Raw genomic sequence first — 26802 nt, 5'->3', positions numbered from 1 at the left:
CGCCCCGCCCGGGGCAGGGCCGCGCTGCTATGGCGGCGGCGGTGGGCAAGGCGGCGGCGGCGGCCTACGGGCACGGCGAGAGCGGCGGGGGCCGCGGCGGCGGCTTCCTGGGGCCGCGAGTGCCGGTCGAGGTGGAGGCCATGGCCCGGGGCGTGCAGGACATAGGCAAGGAGACCTTCCGGCGGCTGCTCAGAGGTGGGGCCTGGGCGCGGGGCCGGCGGGGAGCCCGGGACCGGGGGAACGGAACGGGCCGGGGCTCCCAGGCAGAGCCGGCGGGGGCGATGCGGCCCCCGGGGCAGCCGCGGGTGCCGTTCGGGGGGCGCGGGCAGCTGCAGGGCCCGCTCTCGCAGGCCGCGACGCGCGGGCAGGGCTGCCGCGCTGCCGGGGCGCTTCCCACGCCGGGAGCTGGGGCTGAGGGTCACGTTCAGCGATGGGTTGTCTCGGCTGTATCCGAAAATTGGGTAAAATCCGTGAAAATCAGCAAGGGCCGTCTGCAGCAGTGGGTGGCCCCGGCTGTTACAGGCATCCCTGTCATCGCTGGGGCCCAGCGGGTCGGTGCCAGGCTGTGCGGGGCAGGCGAGAGTCAGAGGCCCCACGGATATTTCCGTAACGTGCAATAACGGAACCCGAGCATGCACGTGTCTTGCAGAGGTTGGGGCTGTCAGATTGGAAATGACTGATTGATGTGGGTTTTGTCCGTGAGGCCTTACCCTGTGCCTAAGGCAAGACAGCTGAGACTTTCTCTGGGCACCTTTGACCACCAAAATCCAAGTTCTTCTGTTGAGCGTGGAAAACAATCACAGAATGACCCAAGAGCTGATCGGGCAGCTTGTTTGTGGCAGAGGAGACCAGCTGCTGCGTGGCACGGCATGGTGCTGCAACCCATCTGTGCGCGTTCTCCCGGCCAGTTACATGCTCAGTAACCTCTTTCCAGGCTTTTTCTTCCAGGTTTGAGTCAATAAGGGCTCAAAGCACCCGGTAGCTGGTTTGTCTTTGGAAGCGTTGCTGCAGAGTGTCAGGAACGGAGCAATGTACCCAAGGTTTCCTTGACACAATTGAAAGTAATAAAGCTACGTATAGGCAGAGGCATTTGGGACAAAAGCACATACAGATGTTGAACTGTATTTGCTGTCTAATGCAGGGACAACGGAGACTGAAAAGCTGTGTCCGCACCAGGAAGGCTGACTGTCTCCTAAACCCCATCTGGGTTGAATTTCGGTGTAAATTAGCGCCTACGTCGAGGTGTGCAGTAAATGCTGCCTGCTGCAGGGGAGCAGAGCCCTTCCGAGCAGCGTGCTGGGCACCGCGCTGGCCTGGCAGGGGTCTGCCCTCATCATTGCTGCTGCTGCTCTGGCATCCACAGCTGGTCCGACAGCAGTTTTTCCCATGAAGGTTTAGTGGTCTTTGAAGACATGATAGATTTCAACACAGGGCATCAAAATCACAGGGGTGCTTGCACCCAGTTAGTTTTTTGAGGCTGTTGCTCTACTACTAAACAATCACCAATATACAAATGAGATGCTGCTTCGTATGCTTCCTCGGCTCACAATGGAAAAACATCATATACCATTAACTCTGTGTTATCCAACCAGTGTTATTGCAGGCTCTCCTAAACTGCAAGTGTAAGTTTGAGACTGCAGGCATCTTCTATTAGGAGCAAGTGAGATTTTCTTGGGATGTTTTGGGGCTATTCTTTTTTTTTTTTCTCCCTCAGGTTGACTGTTGGAATATTTGTTTTGTTGCTGATATTTCTGGGTTCTCTGAGCTATGCTGAGTGAAAAAAAATCTTGTATTCTAGAGTAATGCTAGTAGTTTATAAAAGAAGACATGGATTTTTAACCAGTGTTAGGGTTGGTCAACAGAAAGAAGACTGATATTGTCATTAAAGCTGCTTAGTTTAAAACTGTAAGCCACCTGTTGTTCTTCAAAGAAACAAATCAAAGTTGTATTTAAGTAGGTAAGTAGACAGCAACCTGTTTCCTGCTCTGTGCATCATCTAGTAGACAGGCTTCAGTGCTGATCTGTATTTGGCCTTTCCAGTAGACTCTTCTCAATGTCAGTTTGGTTGTAGAGCTGAGTCTTTTTCAGACAGCACGGAAAAACTGGTACTAGCACCTTGCACATCCTAACTACTCTGTGCAAAATCTGCCACACAGACAGCCCTGGACAAATTCAGTCAGCCACGTAAACGATCCAAGACTTGCCACTGAATTTGGTGTGCATTTAAAAATGTGAAAAACAAAGAGATTTTGTCCAGAATTAGAAGATAGTAGCTAGTGGAACTCACCTAATACCAAAAGGAAGACTGGCAGTTTGATTGAAACTCTTCTTATTTTTTTTTCCCCTCCCCCCCACCCCATTAGTGTTAAGCTAATCTCTTACTGTTGGCTTTCAGTAACACTTTTTGTGTTTTATTCACAGTACTAATAAGGCTCATTATAAATGACTAATCTAATGCCCCGATCCTGCAATGGGATGGTGTCAGTAATCTTTTATTTTTCACCCATGGTGGTGCTTCCTGTGGCTCCAGTAGTCTATCCGCACTGATCAGAATGCAGAACTGAGGCGGACATGACAACAAAAATTTACATAAGCCAGTGCATAGGTGGAAAAAAGGAAGAAAAACTGAACAATGAAGACTGAGATAAACCCACACTAGTTGTCAGCATATAATGGTGCCACATGCATTAACAGTTGTTTCCTTTGAAGTTTGTATTATCAGCAGTTGTGCCAACTACAAGACTTGAAGTTTAATTTTTTTCTCCTTGCTCATTTAATCCTTAGTCTCTGCAGACATTGCAAGATAAATTAATTATGTAAAATGTTGGAGAACAGTGTTGAATTGTTTACTCTCAATCCTTTCTTATCCTGTGTATCAGAAGTGTAATATAGCTGTAAACAGATTTGTAACGTGAACAAGTTTGTTGATAGAATCTCAAGTTGGATTTGTACTTGTGAGCGAAGAATTTTTTAATCTTTCTTGCATTATCCCACTAGAACAAATTTCAACAGTGAAAACATCTTCATTGTACAATATAAAAGTTTAATCCACTGAAGTTCTCTGGGTAAAGTGTTGTGAAACTGACCTGGGCTGGTGGATGTATTTATGGAGACCTGAAGCAACAGTTTCATGTCAAGAAAAAAGTCAGTTCATTAAGCCAAGTAAAATCATAGACATGTTTATGTTCATGGTCTCCAGGTCTGGCTCTTTTTAAAGGGAACTTGCTTTGCATTCTTATTCGCAGTTGCTGTTAATGCATTGGAAGGAAAAGACTGCAAGGAATCTGTCAAGCTGATTGCAGAAAGCACTAATCTCTCAGAAGAGCAACTTGCATTCCTCATTTCTGGCATGTACACCCTTCTCCGAGAAGCACTGAGACTGCCCTTATCAACTTTCAAGCAAGAAGTAAGTTCTGGGAGTACTTGGTTTCCTGATTAAGTTAAAAGCTGCATCAGATGCAAGTTACCATCTAAATCCTATTTGCCAGGGTGGGAGCTGCACATAAAAACGTTGCTCCAAGTTAAAGTGGTTGGAGGAAACTGTTACAAATCTAGAGCTTATTATTTTACTTGTTGGATAGACTTACAGTGAGCTTTTTGGAAGAGTATTTAAGCTTTGGGAAAGAGATTCCTGTATCTTTTTCTGCTTCAGCATCTTCTTTACTGTGCATGTTTGTTTTCACTCTTAAATTAAAACTCCAAATGAAACCATTGCAAAGTGTTATTTCATTGGCATCAAGTCTCTCTCTTACCCCAACTGTGTGTCCGCACATACTGCTCATGTTGTCCACACCTGCCATTTCTCATATCTGTTTGCTTGCCTTTCTTCATACTTCTGCCCTGGAAGAAGGAAGGTCTTATGGTCAAAGCAAGATAGTGGAACTGGGAGAAAGTGCTATTTCTGCTTACGCTATGGATGTTCAGTGTGAATGTTTATGTATCTGCCTTGTTCCCAACCCCTATCCCTTCTCCATGGCTATTTTTTTCCCCTTTTCATGTTACTTTACCTTACATACTTTCTTTTCTCTTTTCCCATTTCATTTTTATGTGAGTGAACCAGTTCAGGGTTTCCAGCACCTCTCTCTTGTTTAAGATACTGTTTTCATATTTACCCGCGCATACTGGGAAAGTTCATATAGTGCAGGACACATAGTGAAAGTATGCTTTTAGTATTCAGTTTATCTTTTTGCCACTTCCTTTCTGTTGTCATTGTTTAACCAAGTTACTGCAAAATGTTTGAAATAAGGGCACATAATTACTCTAAAAGAAGAACCTGTTATAGATGACTACATAAAAAAAATGGCAGGATGTTGTTTTCAAAAATAAAGGCTTCCAAGAGATTTAGTTTCTCACAACTTGATTGAACACTTCTGGAAATTCTTCTCAATATGTAACCTGTCATTTCAGAACTACTACCACTGAGGACTAAAACTTTTGGGGAGAGATACCAAGCTATTAACCACAATTAATTCGCTAGATAAGAAATCATCTTTCAAGACTACATCCTGTAAAATTTCACCTTCCTTGTCTTTCTAGGTTTTTAAGGAAGACCTAAAGGAGCTCAGGTATGCCTGGGTTTTTTAATCTGTCTGCTTTTTCATAGTAACTGCTTCCCTGAACCAACTTTTTTACACAACAAAGTTGGCATAAAAATTACTTGTAAATAACACACAATACATCTGTTGCCAAATGTCATGTGAAGCCAGAGGAAAAACAGGTGTTGTGTAAGACTTCATTTAGCACTGAGCATGAGCAGTAAATTTCACATGCTGGGGACACTGGTCTAATTTAGTCCATAATGTAGGTTATGCAAATGTGAGTGACCTTCTCTCTGCCATCCCCACCTTGCCCTGCAATATTTTTTTAGCATGTTTGGTAAGACGGTGGTAACATTTCAGATGCTAAGAAATTGCCCTACTTCTTTGCTTCTGTCAAAAGCCAGTGATATAACGCTCATGAAATCCCATCACCGTGTTCAGCTACGATCTCCCCTGCCCGTTACCCGAGGAAGCACACATAACATTTGTTACAAATTAGTCCAAGTCTGTATGAGTCTGCTCAGAGCATCTCTGAATAGACCTTCATATCCTAAAAACTAGACAGCAGATGCTAATAATTTTTATAGGTTTTCCCTTATTTCCGTCTTCAGTAGCAATGAGAGAGTAACAGCAGCTAATGTTTTCATCTATAGAGAAACCTTCGCACCAAGGCTCAATTATTTTAAAATGTTCATTTCCCGTAATTCTTAGCATTCTGATTGTTACCTAGGAGAAATACATAGATATGTTTCTAATTCTTTTTTCATCCCTTTTTGTCGGTTAACCTGCACATTGGCTTTCTCCTCAGACTCCGTTCTACAGAGTCATAAGCATTATTCACTTTATGAGCAACTTCAGGCAAATTAAAGCTGCGGATTTAGACATGTAATCGGGGTGTAATCGGTGAAAGGTGTGACTGGGGCCATGATGAAAGGTGCCTTGCTAGTTGATACAATTCTGTCTGCAGCTCAGTGCTGGAGTGTGGCCTGGCTTTTGTCTTGTGAGCTAAAATGCAAGCTGCTTCCTCTGCCACGTCATGGAGTTCACACCCAGGTTAAAGTAGGTCAGTAAGAAGCTGATGAATCGCTTTTGACCCAGAGGGAGTTCTTTGAGGTGCACACAGAGTGTGTTCAGTGTGATTACGGAATAGTGAGGAGCACTGAAAGCTCCATGGCAAGTTCTCTGGGGGCGGGTGAATATTCCCCTGTTGAGCAGTGGAGATAGTCGGTGTACAGGGCTGCTGGAGGTCGCTGGCTGTGTACACTGGCTCTGTTCAGAAATACAGACTCCCAGGCTCCTGTCCTTGTTGTTTCACCGTACTTTGATGCCTTACACTTTTGTAGCTGGTGGTTGTTTTTTTCTCACCTTATGGTTTATTCATGGAACTATGAAGACACTTTTCAATCTGGGTGATCTTTTTAATGTCTTTTCTATCCTGAGAATTTTTTTTTATCGTTGTTCTGGTTAACATGACTGATATAGCAGCAATAGTTCAGGTAACTGCATTTGTGTTACTTGCAGACTTGTATGTTTTATGTTGCTGCTCATTGCTGCTATACTTCCATGGTTCTCACAGTACTGGGACTTTTCCTGTCTTCCATCTCTGACAGTCTTTATTTCCTGTGAGTAGCTCTCTTCACCTTGTGGCTAAACTTTTTAGAATACTAAATAGCTTATTCTACTCTCAAGGCATGATATTTAGTAAATTCAGTAGCACCTTTAGCATCTTTGATTCCTATGGGAAATGTCATTTCCTATGTTTCCCAATGCACTTGAGTCTGAAGATGAAATACCTGCTTGTTTTTAAGACACCTGCTAATTACGTTCAGACACTAATCCTTCTGCCGTGACTTCTTTGGCTCAGCCTGTGATCATGTGCATGAAGAACACATGTATTTGGTTGAACAGCAGTGTTTTAGCATTATTAGCACCCAGTGTTTGGTCAGGTATTTTGCATTTTAAGGCAGAAAAGTGGCTTATTTCTCTTTTTTTGTTGTGTCGTCTTTTAAAAGGTTTTAGCTCTGAGCCAGGCTACCTTTTATTCACCTCTCCATCATTCTATTTTTTTTCCTTCAGTGAAGCTGAAAATTGGACTAATACCACCTATATAGCCTTGTAATTCTCAACTTCCTGGTGATGCAGCTGGTCTTGGCTTCTAGTTTTGGTGGAGAGAGAGGATGTGAGACATGCCCACTTCTGATTAATTAGATCAGTACCACTGGTTTCACAGGGTTGCCATTCTGTATCCCCTGTTTCTTGACCTGACTGGCTGACCCAGTGAGAATAAATTCACTCTGAATTGTGGGTGCTATTTTTTCCCTTCCCTCTCAGGTTGTTCAATAAGTGTATGGCTCAGGCCAATAACATGCGATTAAGACATCTTCATGCCTTCCTTGCCCTTTGAGTCCCTTCCTCAGAATGTTCCGTAGAAAACTGATTGCCATTTGTAGCTCAGGCTTGAGCTGTGCTATGTTCTCTGTCTGATCTGTTTAGTGTGTGACTGACCTCATATAAGCTGCTTGTGCCAGGAGCAGAATTTTCAGCAAAATCATGAACTGCACAGCAAAAATAATGCTACCTTAAAGGCAGTATTAATGTTTCTGTTTTAGTAACACTTGCTCTTACAGTTGAGCAAATATTGTGATAGGTGTCATAACGATCATATTACAACCCCCCGTCTCCAGCTATTCTGCTACATACAGAGGATACTCGGTCATCATCAGGATGGGTTAAGTGATGCGCTTGCACAGACATTATAAGTAATGTTTGCAGAAATAGTCTTGTCTCTTCTGAAAGACAGACAGACATATGCAGCCAAAAAAGCACTGTCTAATCCCTCCTCCTCACTTCCCAGTTTGCCTCAGATAACTACCTTGCTAATATGAATTCAGTTTTACCCAAGCACCATTTTAAAATGTGTTTGAACCCTGCTTGTTCCATTAAGAATTCTAGCTCAGCTGCTGTTTCATCTTCCCACTGTACGAGTTGATGAGTTGTTTTTTCTCCCATCATTAGACACTGTAAGCCCTTTAGGACAGGTGACTTTCTTGTTTGCTTTGATCTTTCTTTGCTATACTGCTGTGTGTCTCAAGCCACTAGTGAGTAATGTCTCTGGGCACTGATTTATGTTGAGTGCTGGATTAACTGTGGCAGCAGTAGTCACTTCTCACACTTGTCCAACCTGCCTCTCTGTAGGAGGTTACTGTCCCCGTGGCGAAGGCAGCTGAATGGATAGTGTTTGCTCTGCAGTCTGTGCAGTTCGCAGCCTGATACACTGAACTGAAAATCAAGAGCAGCTTGTTTGTAAGGCAACAACAGCGTCAGAGGAGTAGAGTAGTGGAGAGGCTTAAGTGGGTGGAGTGTGAGTTAGTCTATTCAACCAGTTCTCATGGTCCCCATCAAATTTATGCTTCTCCTCCCCATGTTAGATATGCTCCTTTTGTAAGTAATTTGAGCTGCGAGGGCCTCTGGTTTTACTTTTGAGGGAGCAGTTCATTCTGTCTTCTTTTCATTACACTTCAGTTGAAAGTGAAACAAAATGTATAGGTTTGGGATTTTTGACAGTATGCATTGCTGGCCTGCCTTCTGCACTAGTCAGAGCCATCAGGAAAACTTTTCTTGACTTTACTGAGAGAAGTTAAGCAAATACTGGGTTCTTTTGAAACTTACTGTTGCCATACTAGGTATGACAGGAAGATGTAATACAGTTTTTAGGGTTCCTGTTACAAAAACATAGGCTGTTCTTTTGAGAGCCTAGACTGAATCAGTACCGAAGTGCTTATGTAAGAGCTGATGGCAATTCATTTTTTGTTTTCTATAATAGTTTCGAGGGGTGGGGGGGTGGGGTGTTGTAGCTGAGGCTGTATATTTTTGGTTACAAAAAACTTAGCTCTTTTGTATTGCTCTTTAAGGATACCGGAAGATTTCATTGTGGACTTCTCCAGCATAGTCTTTGGTAACAGGTTAGTATCTTCATGTGTCATGCATTGTGCAGTCAGATGGATTGCACAGAGCTCTGCTGACAAAAATCCCAGGCCTACTGAAAGAACAGCAAAATTCTCTAAATTAATGAGAACAAGTTTTGTCCCATTATTCTGATTCGACATAACATGATGTCAGTCATTCATGGCTATATATGTGCAGTAGGTAGCCTTCATACCAACTCTCCGTTTTTCTGTGATCATTGCCCATCAGTTTCTATAATGTTCTATAGACTCTGTAAGGTGCATCAGTACCTACAGATGAAAAATGCATTGTAGAATTAAGCATTTTTATCATCATTATCATTGCAAGTTAGAGCAAAAGTGAAAGACTTGCTTTGTTGAGAGGCAAGCTACATATGCCTTCTATATGCTGTGGTTCATGAAAGCTTTCTCGGATAGCATTTATTCAAGTCTTAATGTACAGTTGAATGGGGAATTCACACTGAGTAACTTGATGTCATGTATGAGATATCAAGTGCTCTGCTAGCTGTAAGTCATTTTCAAAGCAGTATACATCAGTAGCTCTAGAGGAAGTATTAAATCAGGAACTTTTTGAACAGGCTATCTGTTCTGTCTGTTCCAGGCATTCCTTTTTTCTATATGGTCCTCTGTTCAGTCATATTTAGCTTAATCTACATCTAGAAATTGCTTGAACTTTTTCCATATGCAAAACTTCCCTCCTGAAACTTGAGGTCACTCAGCACATAGCATCACTAACCCAGTGCTGCTCCAGATACTCTGCAAGGAGTTCTGGTGATCATAGTTGTGGTTTTTCAGTTACCCTCACAAGGGTCTAAATGCTGCTACCAAAGTTAAAAATATTTTTCATTTCCTTAGTTAAGATCTTGGCTTAAAGCTAAAGGTTCTTGGAGTAAAAATAAATTCAGCCTTCTCATCTTTTCTTTGCTCTTCTGTTTGAATTATAGGTGTTAAGAATGCAAAATTCATGGTTGCAAAGTGGAAATATTGTTTGCAGTGGAGAAAGAAGATAAATTTAGATGTCATTTGAAGCATGCATGATTGTCTGTTTTCTACTGTGAAATCACGATGCTGGAAAATTTAGCTTTTTCTCATTTTGAAAGCTGTGATTATCCAGTGTAATCTTGCTGTGTGTTTTGAGACCAGAGAAGAGCACCTCAGATTTGATTTCTAGACAGATCTGCTTTTATAATCTTAAATGTAACACTGAATCATACATATGCTTATTGAGTTGTAAATATATATGATTGTGATGGTAAAAGAAGTATTAGCATCTGATCAAAAATTCAGTATGAGCTAGATAACCCAGAAAAATCCATTTTTAATACTTTTGCTGGCATCTTATCCTATTTTTGCAATTTTGACAGTGAGTAAGAACCAGCTGATCTATTTTTTCCTGCTCATTCCTTTACCATACTATTAGGAATGTGTGTCACTTATGACACCACCCAACACACCACACCCCCCCAAAAAAAAAAAAGGATAAATTCTTTCTTATATTGCCTTTGCTAATGCAAGAGAATTGGAGGCTCTCAGCCTGTCAGCCCATTAATCTTCCTGGGCAGTTTCTAAAGGCACCAGCTAACTTGCACACAAGAATCTGAGTAGGCATGTTAGACTATCATTCCTGCAGGCCTTGATTTGTTGAGAGAGGAATCCTTTCTGATGTAAAGTCTGTAATTAGATTATGTCTAGCACCATGGATGAAGGATGTAACATTTCTTATCTTGCCCTTAATGGGAGTACTAGAGTAGCTTTGAAATGTACCATAAATAACTTGCAGAGACATGGGATGCTTAGCAAAAATTATATATATTTTTTTTAATATATAAATACGCTAAGTAACATGAAGTCCAGACTAGCTCCCAAATGGACCAGCTGAATGACCTCATTCTGAAGATATTTCGGCACATATATCTAAAAATGGGTGGTTGTTATGTCTGTGTCAGATCTGGCTTGTTTATTTACCCAGAGCTTAAGATGCTGTTAAAATTTTTAAATTGTCAACCATCTGAAGTTTAATTGCTGTCAACTGTATTTCCTTACAGAAATAAACTGAGGCTTGATCAGCCTGATTCTTCCTGCAATATAAGTAATAGGTGAAGTCCCTGGCTTCATACACAATAGACTAGACAGAAATGTTGAATGTTGTGCTGGAGTTGGCAGTGAACATTATGTAAGGAACTTAGAGTTTGTAAATTATGTTGCATTAACAAGAACCACCGTGATGGTGTTTGTGGGGTTTTTTAAAGTATGCTTCAAAGTACACTCTAACATTCTTATGTTTTAAAACATTGCTGCTTGCTAATACTAGGTGCTTTCTGCTGAAAGAGCACAGTGACCATATTGCAACTTTTTTGCTCAAGTCACCTGTCTCATTCCTGCTTGCTTGTTCCTGTTGAATCTGCATGAAAGTAAAGTTATATTTGCAGAGACCTTTCTATACCTCACAGCTGCATATAATTGAAATAATAGATATGTCAGCCACCACAATGACTCTTAGTAAACTTTATAATGACATCAGTTTACTGGAATTACACAGAGTCACTTGGTCTCTTTTTTTTTAACTTGGACTTTTTAACAAGGTTTTAAGTGTAGGATAAGTGGGCAATCTGGACACAGCTGTCTTAAATACACAAAACTTCCACTCATTCAGACCTCTCTAAATGAGGGTAGATGTAGGACAGAAGCAATTTCTGGACAGGTTGGTTTTGAGGAATCTTATTTTCTCTTTAAATTGTTGTTTCTTTTATGAATTTGCATTTCAGTCTCTCATTTCTGATTTACACTGTAGGCGGCCCACTTCCGAAGGCACAGCTCTGATACAAGGAAGTAGGTTGCCAAGCATCCAGGACTTGAAGTGGAGAGTGGACGTAGCTATATCCACAAGGTATAAAAGAGAATCCTGAGTAACCCTAGAAATTCTTTTGGCCAAGGTTAAACTGACTTCTTGCTGCTTAAAAATGTTAACAGTGTTAAAATATATCTTGTTGTTAGGGATTGGCACGTAGCATTCAATGGTAAGATAGGAGGGAATTTTCTGAACAGTGTGGAAGTTGGTTTATGTACAGGTTACTGCTATTAACAATGACCTGCCAACAGGCTGCAGCCTTTGTCTTCTACTAATGATACATTTTAGGCTCCTTATTTGTTTTGATCTCTAAAACCTCCGTGCTAGAAATATTTCACTCAAACTTTGAGTCTCTCTTACAGTATTTTAAAACTTAGCGGAGCCGATACAACCACACAGGTCCTCAGAGGTGATGCAATAGATCAGATGGATTGAGCCTCACGCAGCCAGCCAAGCTCTCAGTTACACCAGAGCAGGGGAGGGAAATCTATTCAACTTCTCAAGTAGACTACCATTTCTGTTGCACACATTAAGTAAAATTACTTTCCATCACCTGTACGGTCTGCTGTGGATTCTACAAAGAGAGGCTTCAGAACAGCACTTTTACACTGCCATGGTTAAGCAATTGGTCATTGATCTACCGCCTAGGTTTTTGGTGGTGGTTTGGGGGTTTTTGTTGTTTGGGGGGGGTTGCTGTTTTGTTCGGGGTTTAGGGTTTTTTTCCCCACAAAGTAAGGAGTAAAGAAAGGCCTTTGTGATCATCCTGCAGTGAATAGCTTCTTGCCACCCTGCCACAGCAGAGGCAGCTGGGGGATGGATCTGTGGGTAGAGCAGAAGGAAATGGAAACCTGTTGTGTGTGCTGTTCCTGGTCTTTGTCTAGCTCTAACCAAGACAGATTGAGTTGAAAGAAACTGGAAGATGATTCAGTGTTTGTCAGTAGCGTAAATTGTTAGCACGAGTGACCTCATATTGTATTCATGAATACCTGCATCCAAGGGAGAGTGTAGTCTCTCTGCTGCCATAGTTGGGAGGCCTGTGGTTACATAATCTTCCTGAATTAGAATATCCTTCCATGGATAGTCTTCCTGAAATCAAGAGAAAAGGCTCCTAAGTGAAAATTGCAATGGCCACAAGCTACTAGTTCAGGTGACTGTCAGATGAGCAGTGGTGTAAGCACCACACAGATAGCACTGTGAAGAAAAAATCTGTACCTGTAAGAGAGCAAAATATACACAAAAACATCCTCAGGCACAATGCTTAAAAGCTGCATGCAAATCCCATGATTTGTTTTCCAAACAACACAGCACCAATACATTATCCTTTTCTATTTTCCTTCATCTTATTTTCCTTTCCAGTCAACCTTCCCCCTGGGATTTCTTGTTTTATCATCCAGTAACAGCCTCTGTGAAGAGGTATGGCTTCTGGCTGTAATGCCTGTCAGTACCTGAGCAGGCTTTGGCAACATTGGTTAGTGGAAGCCGCGCAAGAATGACTCATTTCCCCTCTTTGGGTCATCAAATAAAATAACAACCCACAAATTTATCATGAAGACTGGAAGAGCTTAATTCCCCAAATGAGATGGCAGTTGAAAGTATAAAGGGATGGAAAGAATTAGTGCAACATGGTAAACTGCATAAGAAAACTGTGCGTTATTAGTAGCAGTACTTGGTCAGCTCTTATCCCTGACATAGTTCCACTAAATTGATTATTATGTAAAATGAAAATGCTCCTAAATTTGCAGTTACTAAACTATTAAAAAAATTTTTAGTCTCAATACTGAGGTAAATAAGACAGAACTTGTATGTTCAGGAGTTCTGTGTTCCAGCCATCCAAGTACAGGACTCTATGATTGAAATTACTTATGTCCTATGTAGAGCCTACATGAACATCTTAAATTGTTAATGTACAGTGCTGTACTCATCACACTGCTGATGTCTATTGTTGTAATACTAATAATGTAAATAATTTCAGTTCACTGGCCCGTGCACTTCAACCATCCATTTTAATGATGATGAAGCTTTCAGATGGGACAGCTCATCGCTTTGAAGTAAGTCTGATTGCCAGAATAAATAAAAAAGAAAGCACTTGAAGTTCTTTTTAGAAAGTTGAATTACTGTTTAAAATATTAAAGCTTTTGTAAACCATGTATTATCATTGGTTGGTTTGCTTGGGAATCCTTCATGTTCAGCATAGCCACATACAATATATAATGAAATGCCAATGAAGCCTCATTTGTTAGAGGAATATTAATCACTGAAAAGCACCATTGCTATCTGGTATGATTATAAATTATGGTTTTGTTATCAACTGTAACCTTCAGACCCAATGGTGGCTCCTGAAGGCAGGAAAATTACTGGGGTAGTTTATATAATGTATGATACGCTTCTAAGCCTCCTACATTTGGTAGAGAATGGTAACATTCTCTTCTCTGGCAGGGGTAGTTTTATTCTTTTTCTTCAGTACAGTTCTTGCTGCTAGAAGGAAAGTAAAACTCTTTGCTTTTTACGTCAGAATTAGTCAGTGGCAGTATTTATGACACTGTACATAAAGGCTTGCCAGAAGATGGCATGAACTCTTCCATATTTTCAACCTTTGGAAAGGAATGCTGTTTATTCTATAAATAACATAGTGGTGCATACAGGAATTCAGTGCACAGCAGGCATTGTTACATTTGAACGCTTAAAGGTTTTGGCTTCAGTTCATGCGTTAGTAGTAGTCTGGAGGAAGCACCAAGGCACTGTGGGTGGAAAGAGGTGGACTGATTTCACTTTTACAAGGGCTGACAAGAAGGCAGCCATTGAGGAAGGCACAAATCCTGTGCTACACTGCAAAGTGTTGCGGGTGTCACTGCAAATTCACCCCTCTGTGGGCAGTCCAGCTTCAGAACATCCCATATGCTCCGTCTGAGGTCTTCCATGGAACTTAAATGATGCCATGGACTTCAGGTTAACCCTTTACAACAGGGCAAGTTTCACTTCTGAGAATAAAACTAGTATATATTCTTTATGTGTCAGTTTGGGGGTTTATTTCCTGGTATCTAATGTCAAGTCTTGGTGCCGTTGTTCCTGGTTGTTTTTGGTTTGGTTTTAGGTTGGGGGTTTTTTTTTGGTTGTAAGTCTGTGGAAGACCTTTTGCTATTCTGCAGTGGAGATGTGTTGGTGTGCCTGTCCAGTATGCACAGAAGTGGAGCTATCTGATGGCAAACAACGTGCTTCTCTTAGAATCACCTTGCTGCTGCTTAGATCTGAATGCCAAAGATCTGGCTGTAAACATGATTGCTGTACCTGATGAATGGTATTCCTACAGTTAGCAGGTCTTTGGGATAAACCTGTGTTTTGGCTCAAGGTACCATATGCAAGCAAATATAGTCCGCAGCATTTCAGTTTCCTTTCATTTGGACAAGTTCAGAATGTCCTGCTAACAGGACATGTCAGATGGTAAATCCAAAAGATAATTCTGTTATGAACAATTTTAAAATGTGAATGCCACAGGGAGAAGTTACACATTTGGTTTAGGTTTTTAATTGCAGTGTGACTGTGTGACTACTGACAATGAAAATTTTTATAAAAAGCAGTGGGAATTGCAGCATTTTGAGTCTTGTATATATGTCAGAAGTGAAAAGGACATGATGCCTTTTTGTGCATTTCTGATGCATATGGAAAATGCAAATCAGATGTTAGATTCCTCTCGCAAAATTGATATCTGTGCTACAGTAGGCAGAAGGATGACAAGGGACTCTGTCAAAGAACTGCGTGTCTTCAATGTAGTCAAAGAAGTAAATTAGGCAGTGCTTGGCAGAGCAGCCTGGGACTAGCTAGACCACTGTCGGTACTCAGGTGAGCATGTGCATTTGTGCATTGCACTAGTGTTAACCTGGGTCACCCAGTCTGTGCCTATGCTCAGATGTGGTTCTCCATCTCAACAGATGATAGATTTCCATCCATGTGGCTTCTTGGGCTTGCAGTGGTAAAGGAAATTCCATTAGTCTCCTGCAGTTGAAAATGTTCTGTATATTTAAAAATCTTTTGCCTTCCATGTATAGACCGTACCTAGTCCTCTCAGTTCTTGAGGTTGCTGCCAGGTCTCTTGCTTTGAGGCTCAATTCCTTTCTTTTGCAAGTTTGGACAAGCAGGATATCTGGACTTTGTTGCTTGAGAATTCTGTAGGCCCCACAGCCTTTCGCAACCTCTTTATCTTTCCTTCCAATGCATGACACTCTTACTTTACCACAGCGGCTATCGGTTAACATTCTGGAGTGCTTCCTTTTTCACATCAGGCAATATAGAAAATGTACTATGTAGCTGTTATTTCTGTTTCTTCCCACTCTCCTTTTCCTTTTTCACCCAGATGATTTAGTTGAATTAACTGAATTTTATTAACCTCAAATCCTTTGTCTTAAATCTGAAAAAAAAAAAAAAGTATTTTAAGACATTGGGCTGACAGTGTGGAATGTTCCCTATCCATAGGCATGCCCTCATCAAAGTTCCCAGGATGATTCATGTTTTCTAACTGGAATATTCTGTTTCAGGTGCCAGTTTCAAAGTTTCAAGAACTGAGATACAATATTGCCCTTATACTGAAGGAAATGAATGATTTGGAGAAGTGGAGCATACTGAAGATCCAGGACTGAATACTTCTAGGTTGGGAGTTTATAGACCAGATCTGAAACCCTCAGCAAGTTTTGTGAATGGCAAGGCAGAGGACCATCACCACTTTGCCTGTCTGAACTTCAGTGTAGCGTTTATGATGTCTGCTGTAAATATTTTTTCTGATTCAAGTGTTAAAAGCACAAGCTCTTTTCATAAGACTTAGGAAAAACAAAGTATCTATGAAAAAGTATAATGCTGCTTGCGAGCATTTTTTGTATGATTCATCAAAACATTTAAATAACTGTCTTAATAGATGTAAGAGTCATTTATTTCTGATTGTGATTCATCACTAATTATTTTTGAAAGCCTGTTACCGGAAGCCACATCAATGTGTTTCATAAGAAAGCTCTGCAGTATCTCAAATAAAAAATAAAATTAAAAAAACACTCCTGTGCTCTAGTATGACAAATGTGAACTTGAGTTTTGCATAAGTAAAACTGCTGTCTGGCTTCTCACTAAATGACTGAGGTATAGCTACAGATATTGAAAGCCTAATTTTGAAGAAAATTGCAAGTCTGCAGATCAAGAAAGAAATATTGACAGACAACCAATTCCGTGGAACTGCAGAAGTGGAAAGGTGCAATCAAGTCTTTATCTGGTTGATCAGAATGGGCTAAGTAGCAGTAATCTCATAGATTTCTAGCTGGAAATGCCTGCCACGTTTCATGTATTTCCGATGTGTTTGATGTGATCAGAATTATCTGACTTATTACTGGGCAGAAACCTCTGCCACTGCGACGATGGCAAACCTCAGGAGGCAGTAGTCTTGTAGGGCACTGCAGCTGTATCTCACCAACAGTGCAAGTCAAACCCCAGGATTTATCTGGCTGCCACAGGTAGTTTAGAAAGTATATGCCATTACCATTGTTAAGCGTTGGCTTATTCTAGCTGTTTTCAGGGTTTTTACCTCAACAGCACTACCCATACTTCTCTCTCTCACTTTTTGTGATTGTGGAATTTGCCTTTATCTTCCTTAATCCCTGCAGAAAACTACTGAAATTAAAATCATGGATGCAGGAGGCCTTTTACACTCCCACAGATGTTTGTGTAGGAAAGGATGACTTGGCTTTTGGATTCTAAGAATCACACCAGGCATAAAAAGAATTAATTGTCATAATTTTTAAGAGGAGACTTCTTTGACAGCAGTCCACACCAACCTAAAGACCGCTAAATAGCTGTGGTCCAGAAAGCTTTTAAAATCTGTGCAAGAACGTGTCCTGTAGTTTCAAATAAACCAATCAGCCATGATTTCAGACGGTTTGAAAGCTGCATGTTCCGTTTGCTTTGTAGGCTACCCATGGATAACTTCCAGGTGTTATGCATACTGCCTCTTAATTACTGTGTGCGGGTAACACTGAATTTGCTCCTACAACTGCAAGTGGATTGTAGATTGCATTAATGTGGTGCTTTCTTTTTGGTTTCACTTTGTGAAGCTTGTTCATCTTCTTTCTGGAATTACATTATCAGAAGCTGTGAAACAAAACATACATTCTGACATTCCTTTTTACAGCCTTTCCCTTCTGAGTGTTTAGGTTTATATGGTTTCGAGCTGGAGAGGTACCTTGACTGAGGCCATAAGTGAAGTCTTTTCAGACAAATAGAACACTGCACAGGTATAAAATGACCTATTGCTCAAGACATTTGCAAAGTATTTTTTTTGACTGGTCAGAGTAGAAGAACCCATAAATACCTTTACCTTCTAAACAGAATATATTCATTCAGTTGTAACAGTAATTGTCCATGTTCTCCAGAAATGGAAAGGCTTCTTGACTGTTTTCATCATGTTCTCTGCAAGGGGTGATGGACCTCTTGGTCTCAAGTTTGTCTTTCCACACATTAAGCGGGAGTTTACTGCAGCTGGAGGTTGACCGTGCACACGGAGGGGTATTTAAACACTGCAGAATTTCGTTCCTCTGTACTTAAAAGAAGGGTTAATTTGGGCTTTCCCTCTGACAGATCAGTTTTCCAGTAAAACAGCAATTGTCACCAAAATGGCTAGTGGGAGTGGATAGTTCCTCAGTTTTGATAAAATACGAGCTTTCAAATTATTGTTAGGTTTCTCAGAACTTAGTGGTGAATTGCGTGTCAGATATTTGTTCAACACTGAAATATCTTCTAACTTCACAATTAAAATACTCTGGAATTCAAATTCCACTGAATTTCTGACTGTAGCTCTTTCATTCCAATACAGAACAAAAGTAACTTTCTAAGAATCTGGGTATGTCTGAAAGGAAATTATTTTACCCATCTCACTCTAGGCGTGGTTGCACCTCAAGGACGCACTGAATCCTCTGTTCTGTATCACGCAGTGAAGGATACAGCTGGAATGGGATGCTTGCTTTGTCGGTCCCGAGGTCTTGTTAAGCTGGTCACTAGTCAGTTATCAATTAGTAAAGTAGGAGGTTTGCATGGAAAGGGCACTGTTTTTTTTTCTTATTCCACACTGTTAATGGACCAGCAGGACCTTTCACAGGTTCTATTGGTAGTTTTCCCTGATAAACAAACCCTAGTGATTCTCTGTTTGATGGTGCCATGCATTTATTTAAACTGGATAATGTATTTGTGAATGTCTTAATTCTAGTGATTTCCCAACCATGGCATATAAACATACATTTCTACTTTACACATTTTCTTTCGTTTCCTTTATAGTATATATGGAACATTATGCCTTTTCTTTCAAGATTAATGTGTCAAAATATATTTAAAACCAAACTTGATTGTTTTTCAATGCAAATCATGTGTATAATAGCAGAGATGCCCAGTGCCTGCAGGAGTAGTCACAGACAAAATGCAAAAGGAGAGTTGGTTGCCAGAAGTCATTCAGAGATTCAGTGGCAAAATAACACAGACCTCACATGCCTTTGCTTCCTGTTCTCTAACCTTACCTTAGCACAGCTTCCTGACGTAACGGTCAGACCTCCCTCTGGTTTTGTTTTTAATTGGCTCAACTCCATGGGCCATTAGTCCAAATCTATTCTTGCCCATGGAGTATTACAGCATGTGCAGAGCACTTGAAAATAAAAAGCCATCTGTGGCTGTATTCATGATGTGACTTTTCACATCCCTGCTTCCAGTAAAGAAGGAGCTTTGTCAGCATGAGTAGTAGGTTGGAATTTCACACTTGGGTTAGTTGTGTTTGAGAGGAGAAAGAAACAGGTTTGATGGTTGTTTTTGTGGTCTCAGAGTGTGATGCAGATTATAGCTCCAGAAGAAGGATGAGGGATGTAGTCATGCTCTCATACTGCCTGTTATGCCAGCCATTAACTGCTGGAAGAAGATCAGTATTGTGCTCACTGTCATTAAAAGGAAGAAATTAAACCTCCCTTTGTAGAAAAACCATACAAGGGAGATGTGCTTTTACAGCATGAGTCACCTCCTAGCTTTAACTACTTCTCTTTAAGTGAAGGATAAATCCATTCTTGATCTCATAACAATGCAGGTAGGTAGGGGGGTGCTTTTCTCGTTTCTGGTGGTTTTTTTTTTTCTTTTTCTTTTCTTGCTTTCTAATCAAGTGCATCTCATGACCCACTGCTGCTCCAAATCCATGAATATATGTATGAATGTATGAAAACTCCGTGCTTTCAGGATGTGTTATATAAAAACACCCCAGCATATCTAGATTGACTACCTACATTCAATTTACACAGCTGTTTTTGCTAAAATAGTCTTTGCAGAGCCAGGTCTGATGCCAGAATCAAATATTTTGTAGTTGTTTGACTTCTAGCAAACAGTAAATTAGTATCTTGGTTTTAAAATAATATTTTGCCATTAGAGACTGTACAGCTCACTCTGTACCTGTCACACCCCACAAAGTACTAAGGTTTACTAACCACCGCACGTACCAGGAACTAACAGAGGCAGAGCCAGCTGGTTTCTCTTCCTCTAAGAAGTCACAGAGTTGTTGCCCATCGGCCATCCATGATAAAGTCTTAACTGTTTCCCAGCTTTGGATAAAGGTCTGTGTTCTGAACCCTTCTACGCATACAGCTTCCACCATGGGAGTAGTGCATAAGCACAGCTTCCCTTTCCTCTTGAAATGTTTCAGCCACATCCCCGCTGGTGTAAGAGCACTCCCAGAAGTACACTTCACAGTGCTTTTTTGACTCATTTCAGCCCCAAGTGATCAGACTGTCAGCTAGCCCTGCAGATGCTTCCATACATTGTAAATAGAAACTGTGGAAGTTTCAGAACACAAATGCTGATTATATTTTCTACTATAGTCTATTGCCATTCCCTATCATGTGCTGCTAGAAACTCTGCCTTTCTACCGTGACTTACCTCTTTTAAGCATCTGCTGTGTATCTATGTAAATCCTGGTGGCATATCGCTGCAAGAGAGATTGTCATTGCATTGCTACTGGTAACCAGTGGTTATGTCACTTTCCCTCGCTTGAATAGGCTTTGACTCATAGTGGTTTTCAGGACAATGGTTATAAAATAACACACTGAGGGGTTGCCGAGACTATAGTTTTGCAATAGAGACAACTGTCGACCTCAAGGCTACAAGAAAGTGTTTCTCTTTTCTTTTTTCGTTAAGGGCGTTGTTCTTTTATAGTGTGAGTTTTCCTTGCATGGAAGTTTGGAGAGCAAGAAGTCGATGTTAGCAAGCGTGAGTCTAGTGGGAAACCCCCATACTTCTGAGCACAAATGCTAATTATTTCTAGCTGTTCTGAAGCATTGTTCAACTGAAACCTTCAGTGCTGCATTTGTCCTACCTTTGAATTATCTGATGGCAGGCTGTGCTATACTTTGGATTATTGTCAGACTTAAGTGATGGCAGAAAGAATCACTGAAACCAGTGGTTATTCAATTAATCTTTTTCTTTTTCTTTTACTAATTAAAGGATTTGCCTGGGAACAACAGTTAGATGTTGAACTTTTTCTTTTTTAAAGATTCAAGAGCCCTAGAGACAGAGGCCAAATTTTTGACAGATATGAAGTGTCTTGGCATCATAGGAATCAAAGCCAATTGAAGGATCTGATGGCTGGCTTCTGTTTCCAGGTATATATCTGACTTTCTGTTTAAGGTTGCCTACACACAGACACATAAACATCACAAAATTAGCCCTCATTATTGATTTGAAGTGTATATTATTAAAAGTTAAGATCCTGAACTTAAATGGCTTTAAATTAGATTTTCACTTTAAATCTAAGTTCATCTGGACTTTCTCAAGTATCCCCTCTAAACAAGGTCTTAGAAAAGTCACATTACCTCTCCGTCCTTCCATCCTTTGTCCTGTCCATTCAAACTCCATAGGCAGGGCTTGTCCCTTAATACCTGCTTAGCTCACACAGTCTGAGCTGGGGAGTCCAGACACTTCTGTAAGAAAGAAACGGGAAATTAATTCTTTCATCCCCTCTCTTCAGCTTTGTGAGGAGGCCATTAGTATCAGTAATAGTATATCCTCAGAAATCTCAAATTCTGCAGTGGATTTTAAGACAGTGTGAAAAGTGCCTCATATTTTTGCAGTATTTGAAAACGTATGTATATATATATTGGGCATTTCTAGCAACTGTAACTGTAGATCTGCGTAGAAGTGCAAAAAAAAAAATATATAATCAGACAACTATTAGAATGACCTCTTCTACTCTATGGCAGCATAGGTGATTTTCTCCCTAGGCTACGTTTAGCACAGTTACACAACTAGCACAATCCTTTCGTATAATCAAAACTGGTAGGAAGGTGCAGGTCTAAGCAGTCAGCACAGCTGGCCTTAAATAAAACAAACATACACCGAAGGGCATGTGCTGTTTTATCTGGAATCTGGCACGGACAGGTGTATCTATGCAATCTGCCACACCACATGATCAAATAAACATGACATTTTCCTTCTAATGTTCCCATCGCTTGTCCTGAAAGCGTGATTAGCCAACATGGAAATAGCTTCACTGGTGCGTAGGTTTCGCTTAAAGAGAGCGACTGCCTGCCTGACCGCAGCTTTTAAAAGCCCAGTTCTCGCAGGAAAGGGCATTCTTTTTTTCAAAGCCGCTTTGAACTGTTTTTTCTTTAGTATTACGGTGAGCACCGAAACACCGAAGGCGGGATCTCTCGCCGCCGTGTCACCGCGGGTCAGACCCGACTTCCCAGCGCGCGTAAGCGGGCGGCCCGGCGGGACGCGCCCCCCAGCCGGTGCCAGGCGCAGGGCCCCGCGGAGGTGCCCGGGCCGGGCCGGCGGGGCGGAGCGGGGGTGCGGGGCTAGCTCCCGGCCGGCAGCCCCGCCGAGCTGCTCCGCGCCCCACGGACCGCCACAGCGGCGCGGCCTGCCCGCCCAACGCTGACAGGGCGCCCCTCCCCGGGCCGGGCGCCGGGAACCACCCCACCCCCCGCCGCCGCCGCCACGCCGGGGGACGCTGCCGGCTCCCCCCACCCGCTGCCGGACCTCGGCCGGGGCTCGGTGCGGCGGCGGCTGCCGTGGGCCGCGGCGGGCGGGCGGCCCCTCAGCGGGCCGGGGGCCGCGGTCGGCGCGTTACAAAACCGCCTGGTTTTGTAACAACCTGCGGGCGCTGCCCAATGAGCGCCGCCGCGCGCCGTCACGTGCCCGCCTCTATATAAGCGGCGGCGGCGGCGCGGGGCGCTCGCGGCGCGGGGCGGCAGCAGCAGCATGGGCCGGCGGGGCCGCGCCGCGCCCCCTCCCCCGCTGCCTCCGCGCCCCGGCGCCCCGCGGCGCAGCCGCCCGCCCTGCTAGAGGCGCCGCTCCGCCGCCATGGGCTCCCACCTGCCGCCGCAGCAGCGCCCGGAGCCCCAGCTGGTGCTGCAGCTGGCGGCCGGCGCTCTGCAGGCGCAGAACTTGGAGCTGTCGGGCGGCGGCCTGGGGCCCGAGTGGCAGGTGCTGCTCGGGCGGGCCGACGCGCTGGCCTACGGCGGGCGGCTGCACGAAGCGCTGCCGCTCTACCAGCTGGCGTCCCGGCACCAGCAGCTGCGGGCCGAGCAGCTGGGGAAGCTGGTGGAGTGCCTGGCGCAGAGCGTCCGGATCAAAGAGGGGCTGCCCGCCGCCGGGAGCGGCCCGCCGCAGCCCCGCGAGTGGGACGTCTTCAGGTGCCGCAAATGCCAGGGCTTCCTCTTCGAGCCCGTTTCCTTGCCTTGCGGACACACGTTCTGCAAAAAGTGCCTGGAGAGGGACCGGGCGGCCGAGTCCCGCTGCGTCCTGTGCAAGGAGGCGGGCGGCGCGGCGGGCGGGCAGCTCCTGCGGGTCAATGTCATCCTCAGCAACCTGCTGGCCAAGTGGTTCCCCTGCCAAGTGAAGGCTTCGCAGCTCAGGCACGAAGGGAACCTGCTGTACAAGGAGAAGAAGCTACAAGCCGCCCTGCAGAAGTACAACGAAGCGGTCAGCCTAGGTAACGGCGTCCCCCTCTGGTTGGGGGCTGGCCCGCCGGTACCCCCCCGCGCCCGGGGCCGCCGCTGCCGCCCGGTTCCCGGGGTGGGGGTGGGGGGCGCCGGGAGGGGCCGGGGCTCGGCGGCCCGCGGCGGAACTGGGTCAGGAGAGCAGCGGTTGCGTAAGCCGGAGCCCGCGGTCCGGCCGGGCGCCCCCCGTTGTGTAACCGGCGGGGAGCGAGCGGGCCCCCGGGAGCGGAGCCTTCGTGCCGCCCGTGCCCGGCTGCTGTGGCGGGAGCCGTGCCACCGCGTGTCCCTGCGCTGAGCAGCGGCACGGGCAGGTCTTCCTGTATCCCTGGAAAACTTTGATGCTAAAAACGTGGAAGCTCCGCCCTGCAGGAGGGTAGCGTGGCTCCCGCAATGCCCCCGGTATGGACCCACCAGCCACCCGGTCCCCGGTCGGGGCGGGTGCGTTACGGTCCGGGCGGCTCGGCGGTGCTTTATGCAATGTTCCCCGCAGTTATATAATGCGGTGCTGACACTGTCTGGAGTTGCCCAAAGAGGTTTCCAATTTTCCTTTAGTACAGAGCTATTATGAAAACTGGATGTTCTGGGGCTTTGTGCAACTTGGAAGCACCAACATACAGGGGTTTTTTTAAAAAAAAAATAATTAAAAATTAAGGTATCAAGCTTATGTAACTAATTTCTAACTTCAATCAACCAATTTTTCCGTTTTCTACAGCTCCCAATGACCACTTACTATACAGCAACCGGTCCCAGATTAACTCAACTTTGAAAGCTTGTGAAGATGCGCTGCACGATGCAGAAACAGCATGCAGGCTCCAGCCGTACTGGTTAAAAGTAAGTTCTGGCTCCAGCTGTACTTTGTTGTGAAACAGTTTTGATACTGCCCTGATAGAAACCGTTAGAACAGTCAGACAGCAGAATCTGAGGGAGGCTTTTAAGTTCTGTAACTTCTTGGACTCCTGTGACTTATGGACATTTAACCATGATATTCCTGAGCTTCCTGAGGTGAAGGAAGAGAGTGATAATCCTGCAGGATAAGCTTAGGCTATTGTCTTTGACCTGGATGAATCTCAAGTTCATGAACTCTCCCTAAAAACTAAATGCTGTCCTCATATACTTCTATAAGGACATAGTGGCTACTTTAGGAGATTGCTGTAGGGAAAATAGATTTCTCCAAGATCTGTTGGGCTCTGCTGTGAGAATCATACTGGCTTGAGGTAGCGAATATCCCACTTCTGCCTGTAAGAGTTTTCAGGACCATTGTGGTTAAAAACCCAGGCACTGGCGGTGTCCTGAGTGTAAGAGATTGTTATAGGGATTCCCCCTGCCTAACTTGTTCTTCTCCAGAGAGATCTTTTGTGATTTCATCTTGGGTTTATTGCATATGCTCTGTCAAAAAACAAAAGCTGCAACCATGGATGCATTTTGTTGCAGGGTCACCTAAGGAAAGGACAAGCATTAGCTAATCTGGGGAAAACAGAAGAAGCTTTAAGAGAGTTTCTGTTCTGCCTTGCTTTAGATACTGGGAACAAGACAGCCAAGTCTGAGGCACAAAAGGTGAGTTCCTAAACCTGGAACTGCATTATTGTTTTCAGTGGCCTTTCATAAAGGAGGATAAGATTTTTTTTCTTCTCTTTTCCCCTTTCTTTCTCTCTTTGCTGCAAAGAGCTGGATGGAGACACATAGTTCAGATCTGAGTTTGTGTATTTCTTACCTGGAAGGTAGGGAGGCAGCAAGAAACCACGCTCAGCAGGCACTATATAGAAACGGTTACGGTGTTAGCATCAGCAAATCTGAAGTAGAACGGAATTGTTAATAAATTGCCACCCGCAGGCTTTTGTCATTCTCTGTAGTCTAATTTCTGATCCGTTTCCTAGCTTGGCAATGTGTTGCCAGTGATGGAGTGCAGAAGAGGGGGAGTTGCTATTGAATGTTGTTATCGGGCCATTGACTGGCAGAAGGCAACACGCAGCACCCGTCAAACTCCGCTGGGGAGCAGCAGCTCTCTTCCCACCGCCAGTCCTGCGAGTGTCAGTGCGTGAGGGAGGCATGAAAGGAAGCAGTGAACAATAGAGCCGTTTTGAAATAGTTCTTAAAGGTTGCTAATAACGCTAAATAAGCAACAAAATGGATTGGCAGCGAAGCTTTTTTCAGTAGCAGCTTAAGATGTGATGTATGTGTTCTTAAATGGCTTTTGTGAAGACTGCTCTGTTTTGCATACCCCTCAAATATTTCATTTCCTGTCAATCAGTGTTTTGACATTTGACTTTTTTTTTGTTGTCGTAGCTAAAAGGCTCAGCATTGCAGTGATAGCTTACAGTAATAAAAATCTATTAGTTCTGTTTTCCTCGTACTGAAATTTCTTGTATGGCAGTGCATTCATGCTTTTCTTCCATCACTGGTGGGATGGGAACTTTGGGGTTTCTGTGTGCTGTAATACATAAGGCTTCCTAAAAGCACAGTAGAATTCTTGCTGTAAAGCACTGTTCGTGAAGGTACCAAGAGAGGGTATAACCTGGATGGCTGTTGTGCAATTGAATTTCTATCTTATTTGGATATCACAACCTTATACAATATCCTGTGAGCTTTTTGTCACTGGTATTTGGGCGTTTTGTTTGGTAGCTTTTTTTCTCCTGGTGGGTTCCATGCAGTCTTTCACTGTCATTTTTATTTGTTCACGTAGTTGTGCTGAGAGACATCGTGTGCACTAGAGCAAAAAGAGCAGGAACTGATACATTTCTAAGTTTCAACTCCAAATAGCCTTATCCAAGACGCGTAATTTCTGAGCAGTGCAGTCCTGAGAAACTAGGCTTCTTATGACTGAAAGAATTACTCGTGCACTCATCAGACACAGAGTTCATCCATGATGCAATGTTCTACTGGGTCATTTCCAAGGCTGTTTGCATAACAATGACATGCTACATTTTACCAAATTCTTTGGGTGCAGCTGTGATGTTCTGCTTGTATTAACTGTCTGTCCATGTTAGTTTTGTCAAAGTGCGATCCTGTGGAATCCTTTTTCACTTTAAAAAAAAAAAAAATCTTAGCTGTCACATGGCTTCCTCTGGCATCAGCAGGATCACCTCAGTAGTATGTTGAAATTAATTTTTGAAATGCGAGTCTTGCATTCAGATCTGTTTATTTTTTTAAATAAACATCTGATAAGCTGTGCTGTACAAGTGGCTGCAAGCTGCTACTTGAAACATTCACTTATTTTCTGATAGCAAATGAAGTAGCATTTTTCTACTGTCTACGGGTTTTTTGTATTCTCACATAAGTGAATTAAAAATAGCTACAGTTCACAATATCAGATATGTTTACTTAACTGAACTTGGATTAAGCCTGTGAGATGAGTGCTCTCTTATTAGTAAACTCCAGTGAAAGCTTCTGATGTGCAGCACAAAACATTTAAGGAAGATGTTGGTCATTTCTGGTGAGCTCTGAACTGCAGGACAAAGAGGATG

General features: G+C 43.2%; 2 protein-coding genes and 1 long non-coding RNA gene across 5 annotated transcripts in view; 2 read left to right on the top strand and 1 right to left on the bottom strand.

The window, feature by feature from the left end:
• Positions 1 to 11: 11 nt before the first annotated feature.
• LOC119157330 (COMM domain-containing protein 5-like) lies at positions 12 to 16406 on the top strand. The gene is made up of 7 exons (XM_037408164.1): positions 12 to 195; positions 3246 to 3406; positions 4537 to 4565; positions 8450 to 8500; positions 11295 to 11390; positions 13324 to 13399; positions 15881 to 16406. Exons 1-7 carry the CDS (start codon positions 30 to 32, stop codon positions 15980 to 15982), a joined length of 681 nt encoding a protein of 226 aa, XP_037264061.1. The 5' UTR covers positions 12 to 29; the 3' UTR covers positions 15983 to 16406.
• On the bottom strand, positions 13438 to 21549 carry LOC119157331. Its single transcript, XR_005107494.1, has 2 exons — positions 21212 to 21549; positions 13438 to 15753 (listed from the first exon to the last, which is right to left on the bottom strand). It is a non-coding gene; the product is annotated as an uncharacterized LOC119157331 (long non-coding RNA).
• Positions 21550 to 22617: 1068 nt separating this feature from the next.
• The window catches only part of LONRF3 (LON peptidase N-terminal domain and ring finger 3), a 37317-nt gene continuing 33132 nt past the window's right edge, over positions 22618 to 26802 (top strand). For all 3 annotated transcript variants that reach the window (XR_005107572.1, XM_037408591.1, XM_037408590.1), the window contains exons 1-3: positions 22618 to 23334; positions 24054 to 24172; positions 24773 to 24895. Coding sequence is in view for 2 of the 3 variants with exons in the window: in XM_037408591.1 (XP_037264488.1) it covers positions 22704 to 23334; positions 24054 to 24172; positions 24773 to 24895 (873 nt within the window). In the remaining variant the exon portion in view is untranslated. The remainder of the gene's footprint in view (positions 23335 to 24053; positions 24173 to 24772; positions 24896 to 26802) is intronic.

Source organism: Falco rusticolus, chromosome 14 (genome assembly GCF_015220075.1).
Source record: "Falco rusticolus isolate bFalRus1 chromosome 14, bFalRus1.pri, whole genome shotgun sequence".
In the NCBI taxonomy this organism is placed as follows: domain Eukaryota; kingdom Metazoa; phylum Chordata; class Aves; order Falconiformes; family Falconidae; genus Falco; species Falco rusticolus.
This window is presented reverse-complemented; position numbering and strand designations above follow the sequence as displayed.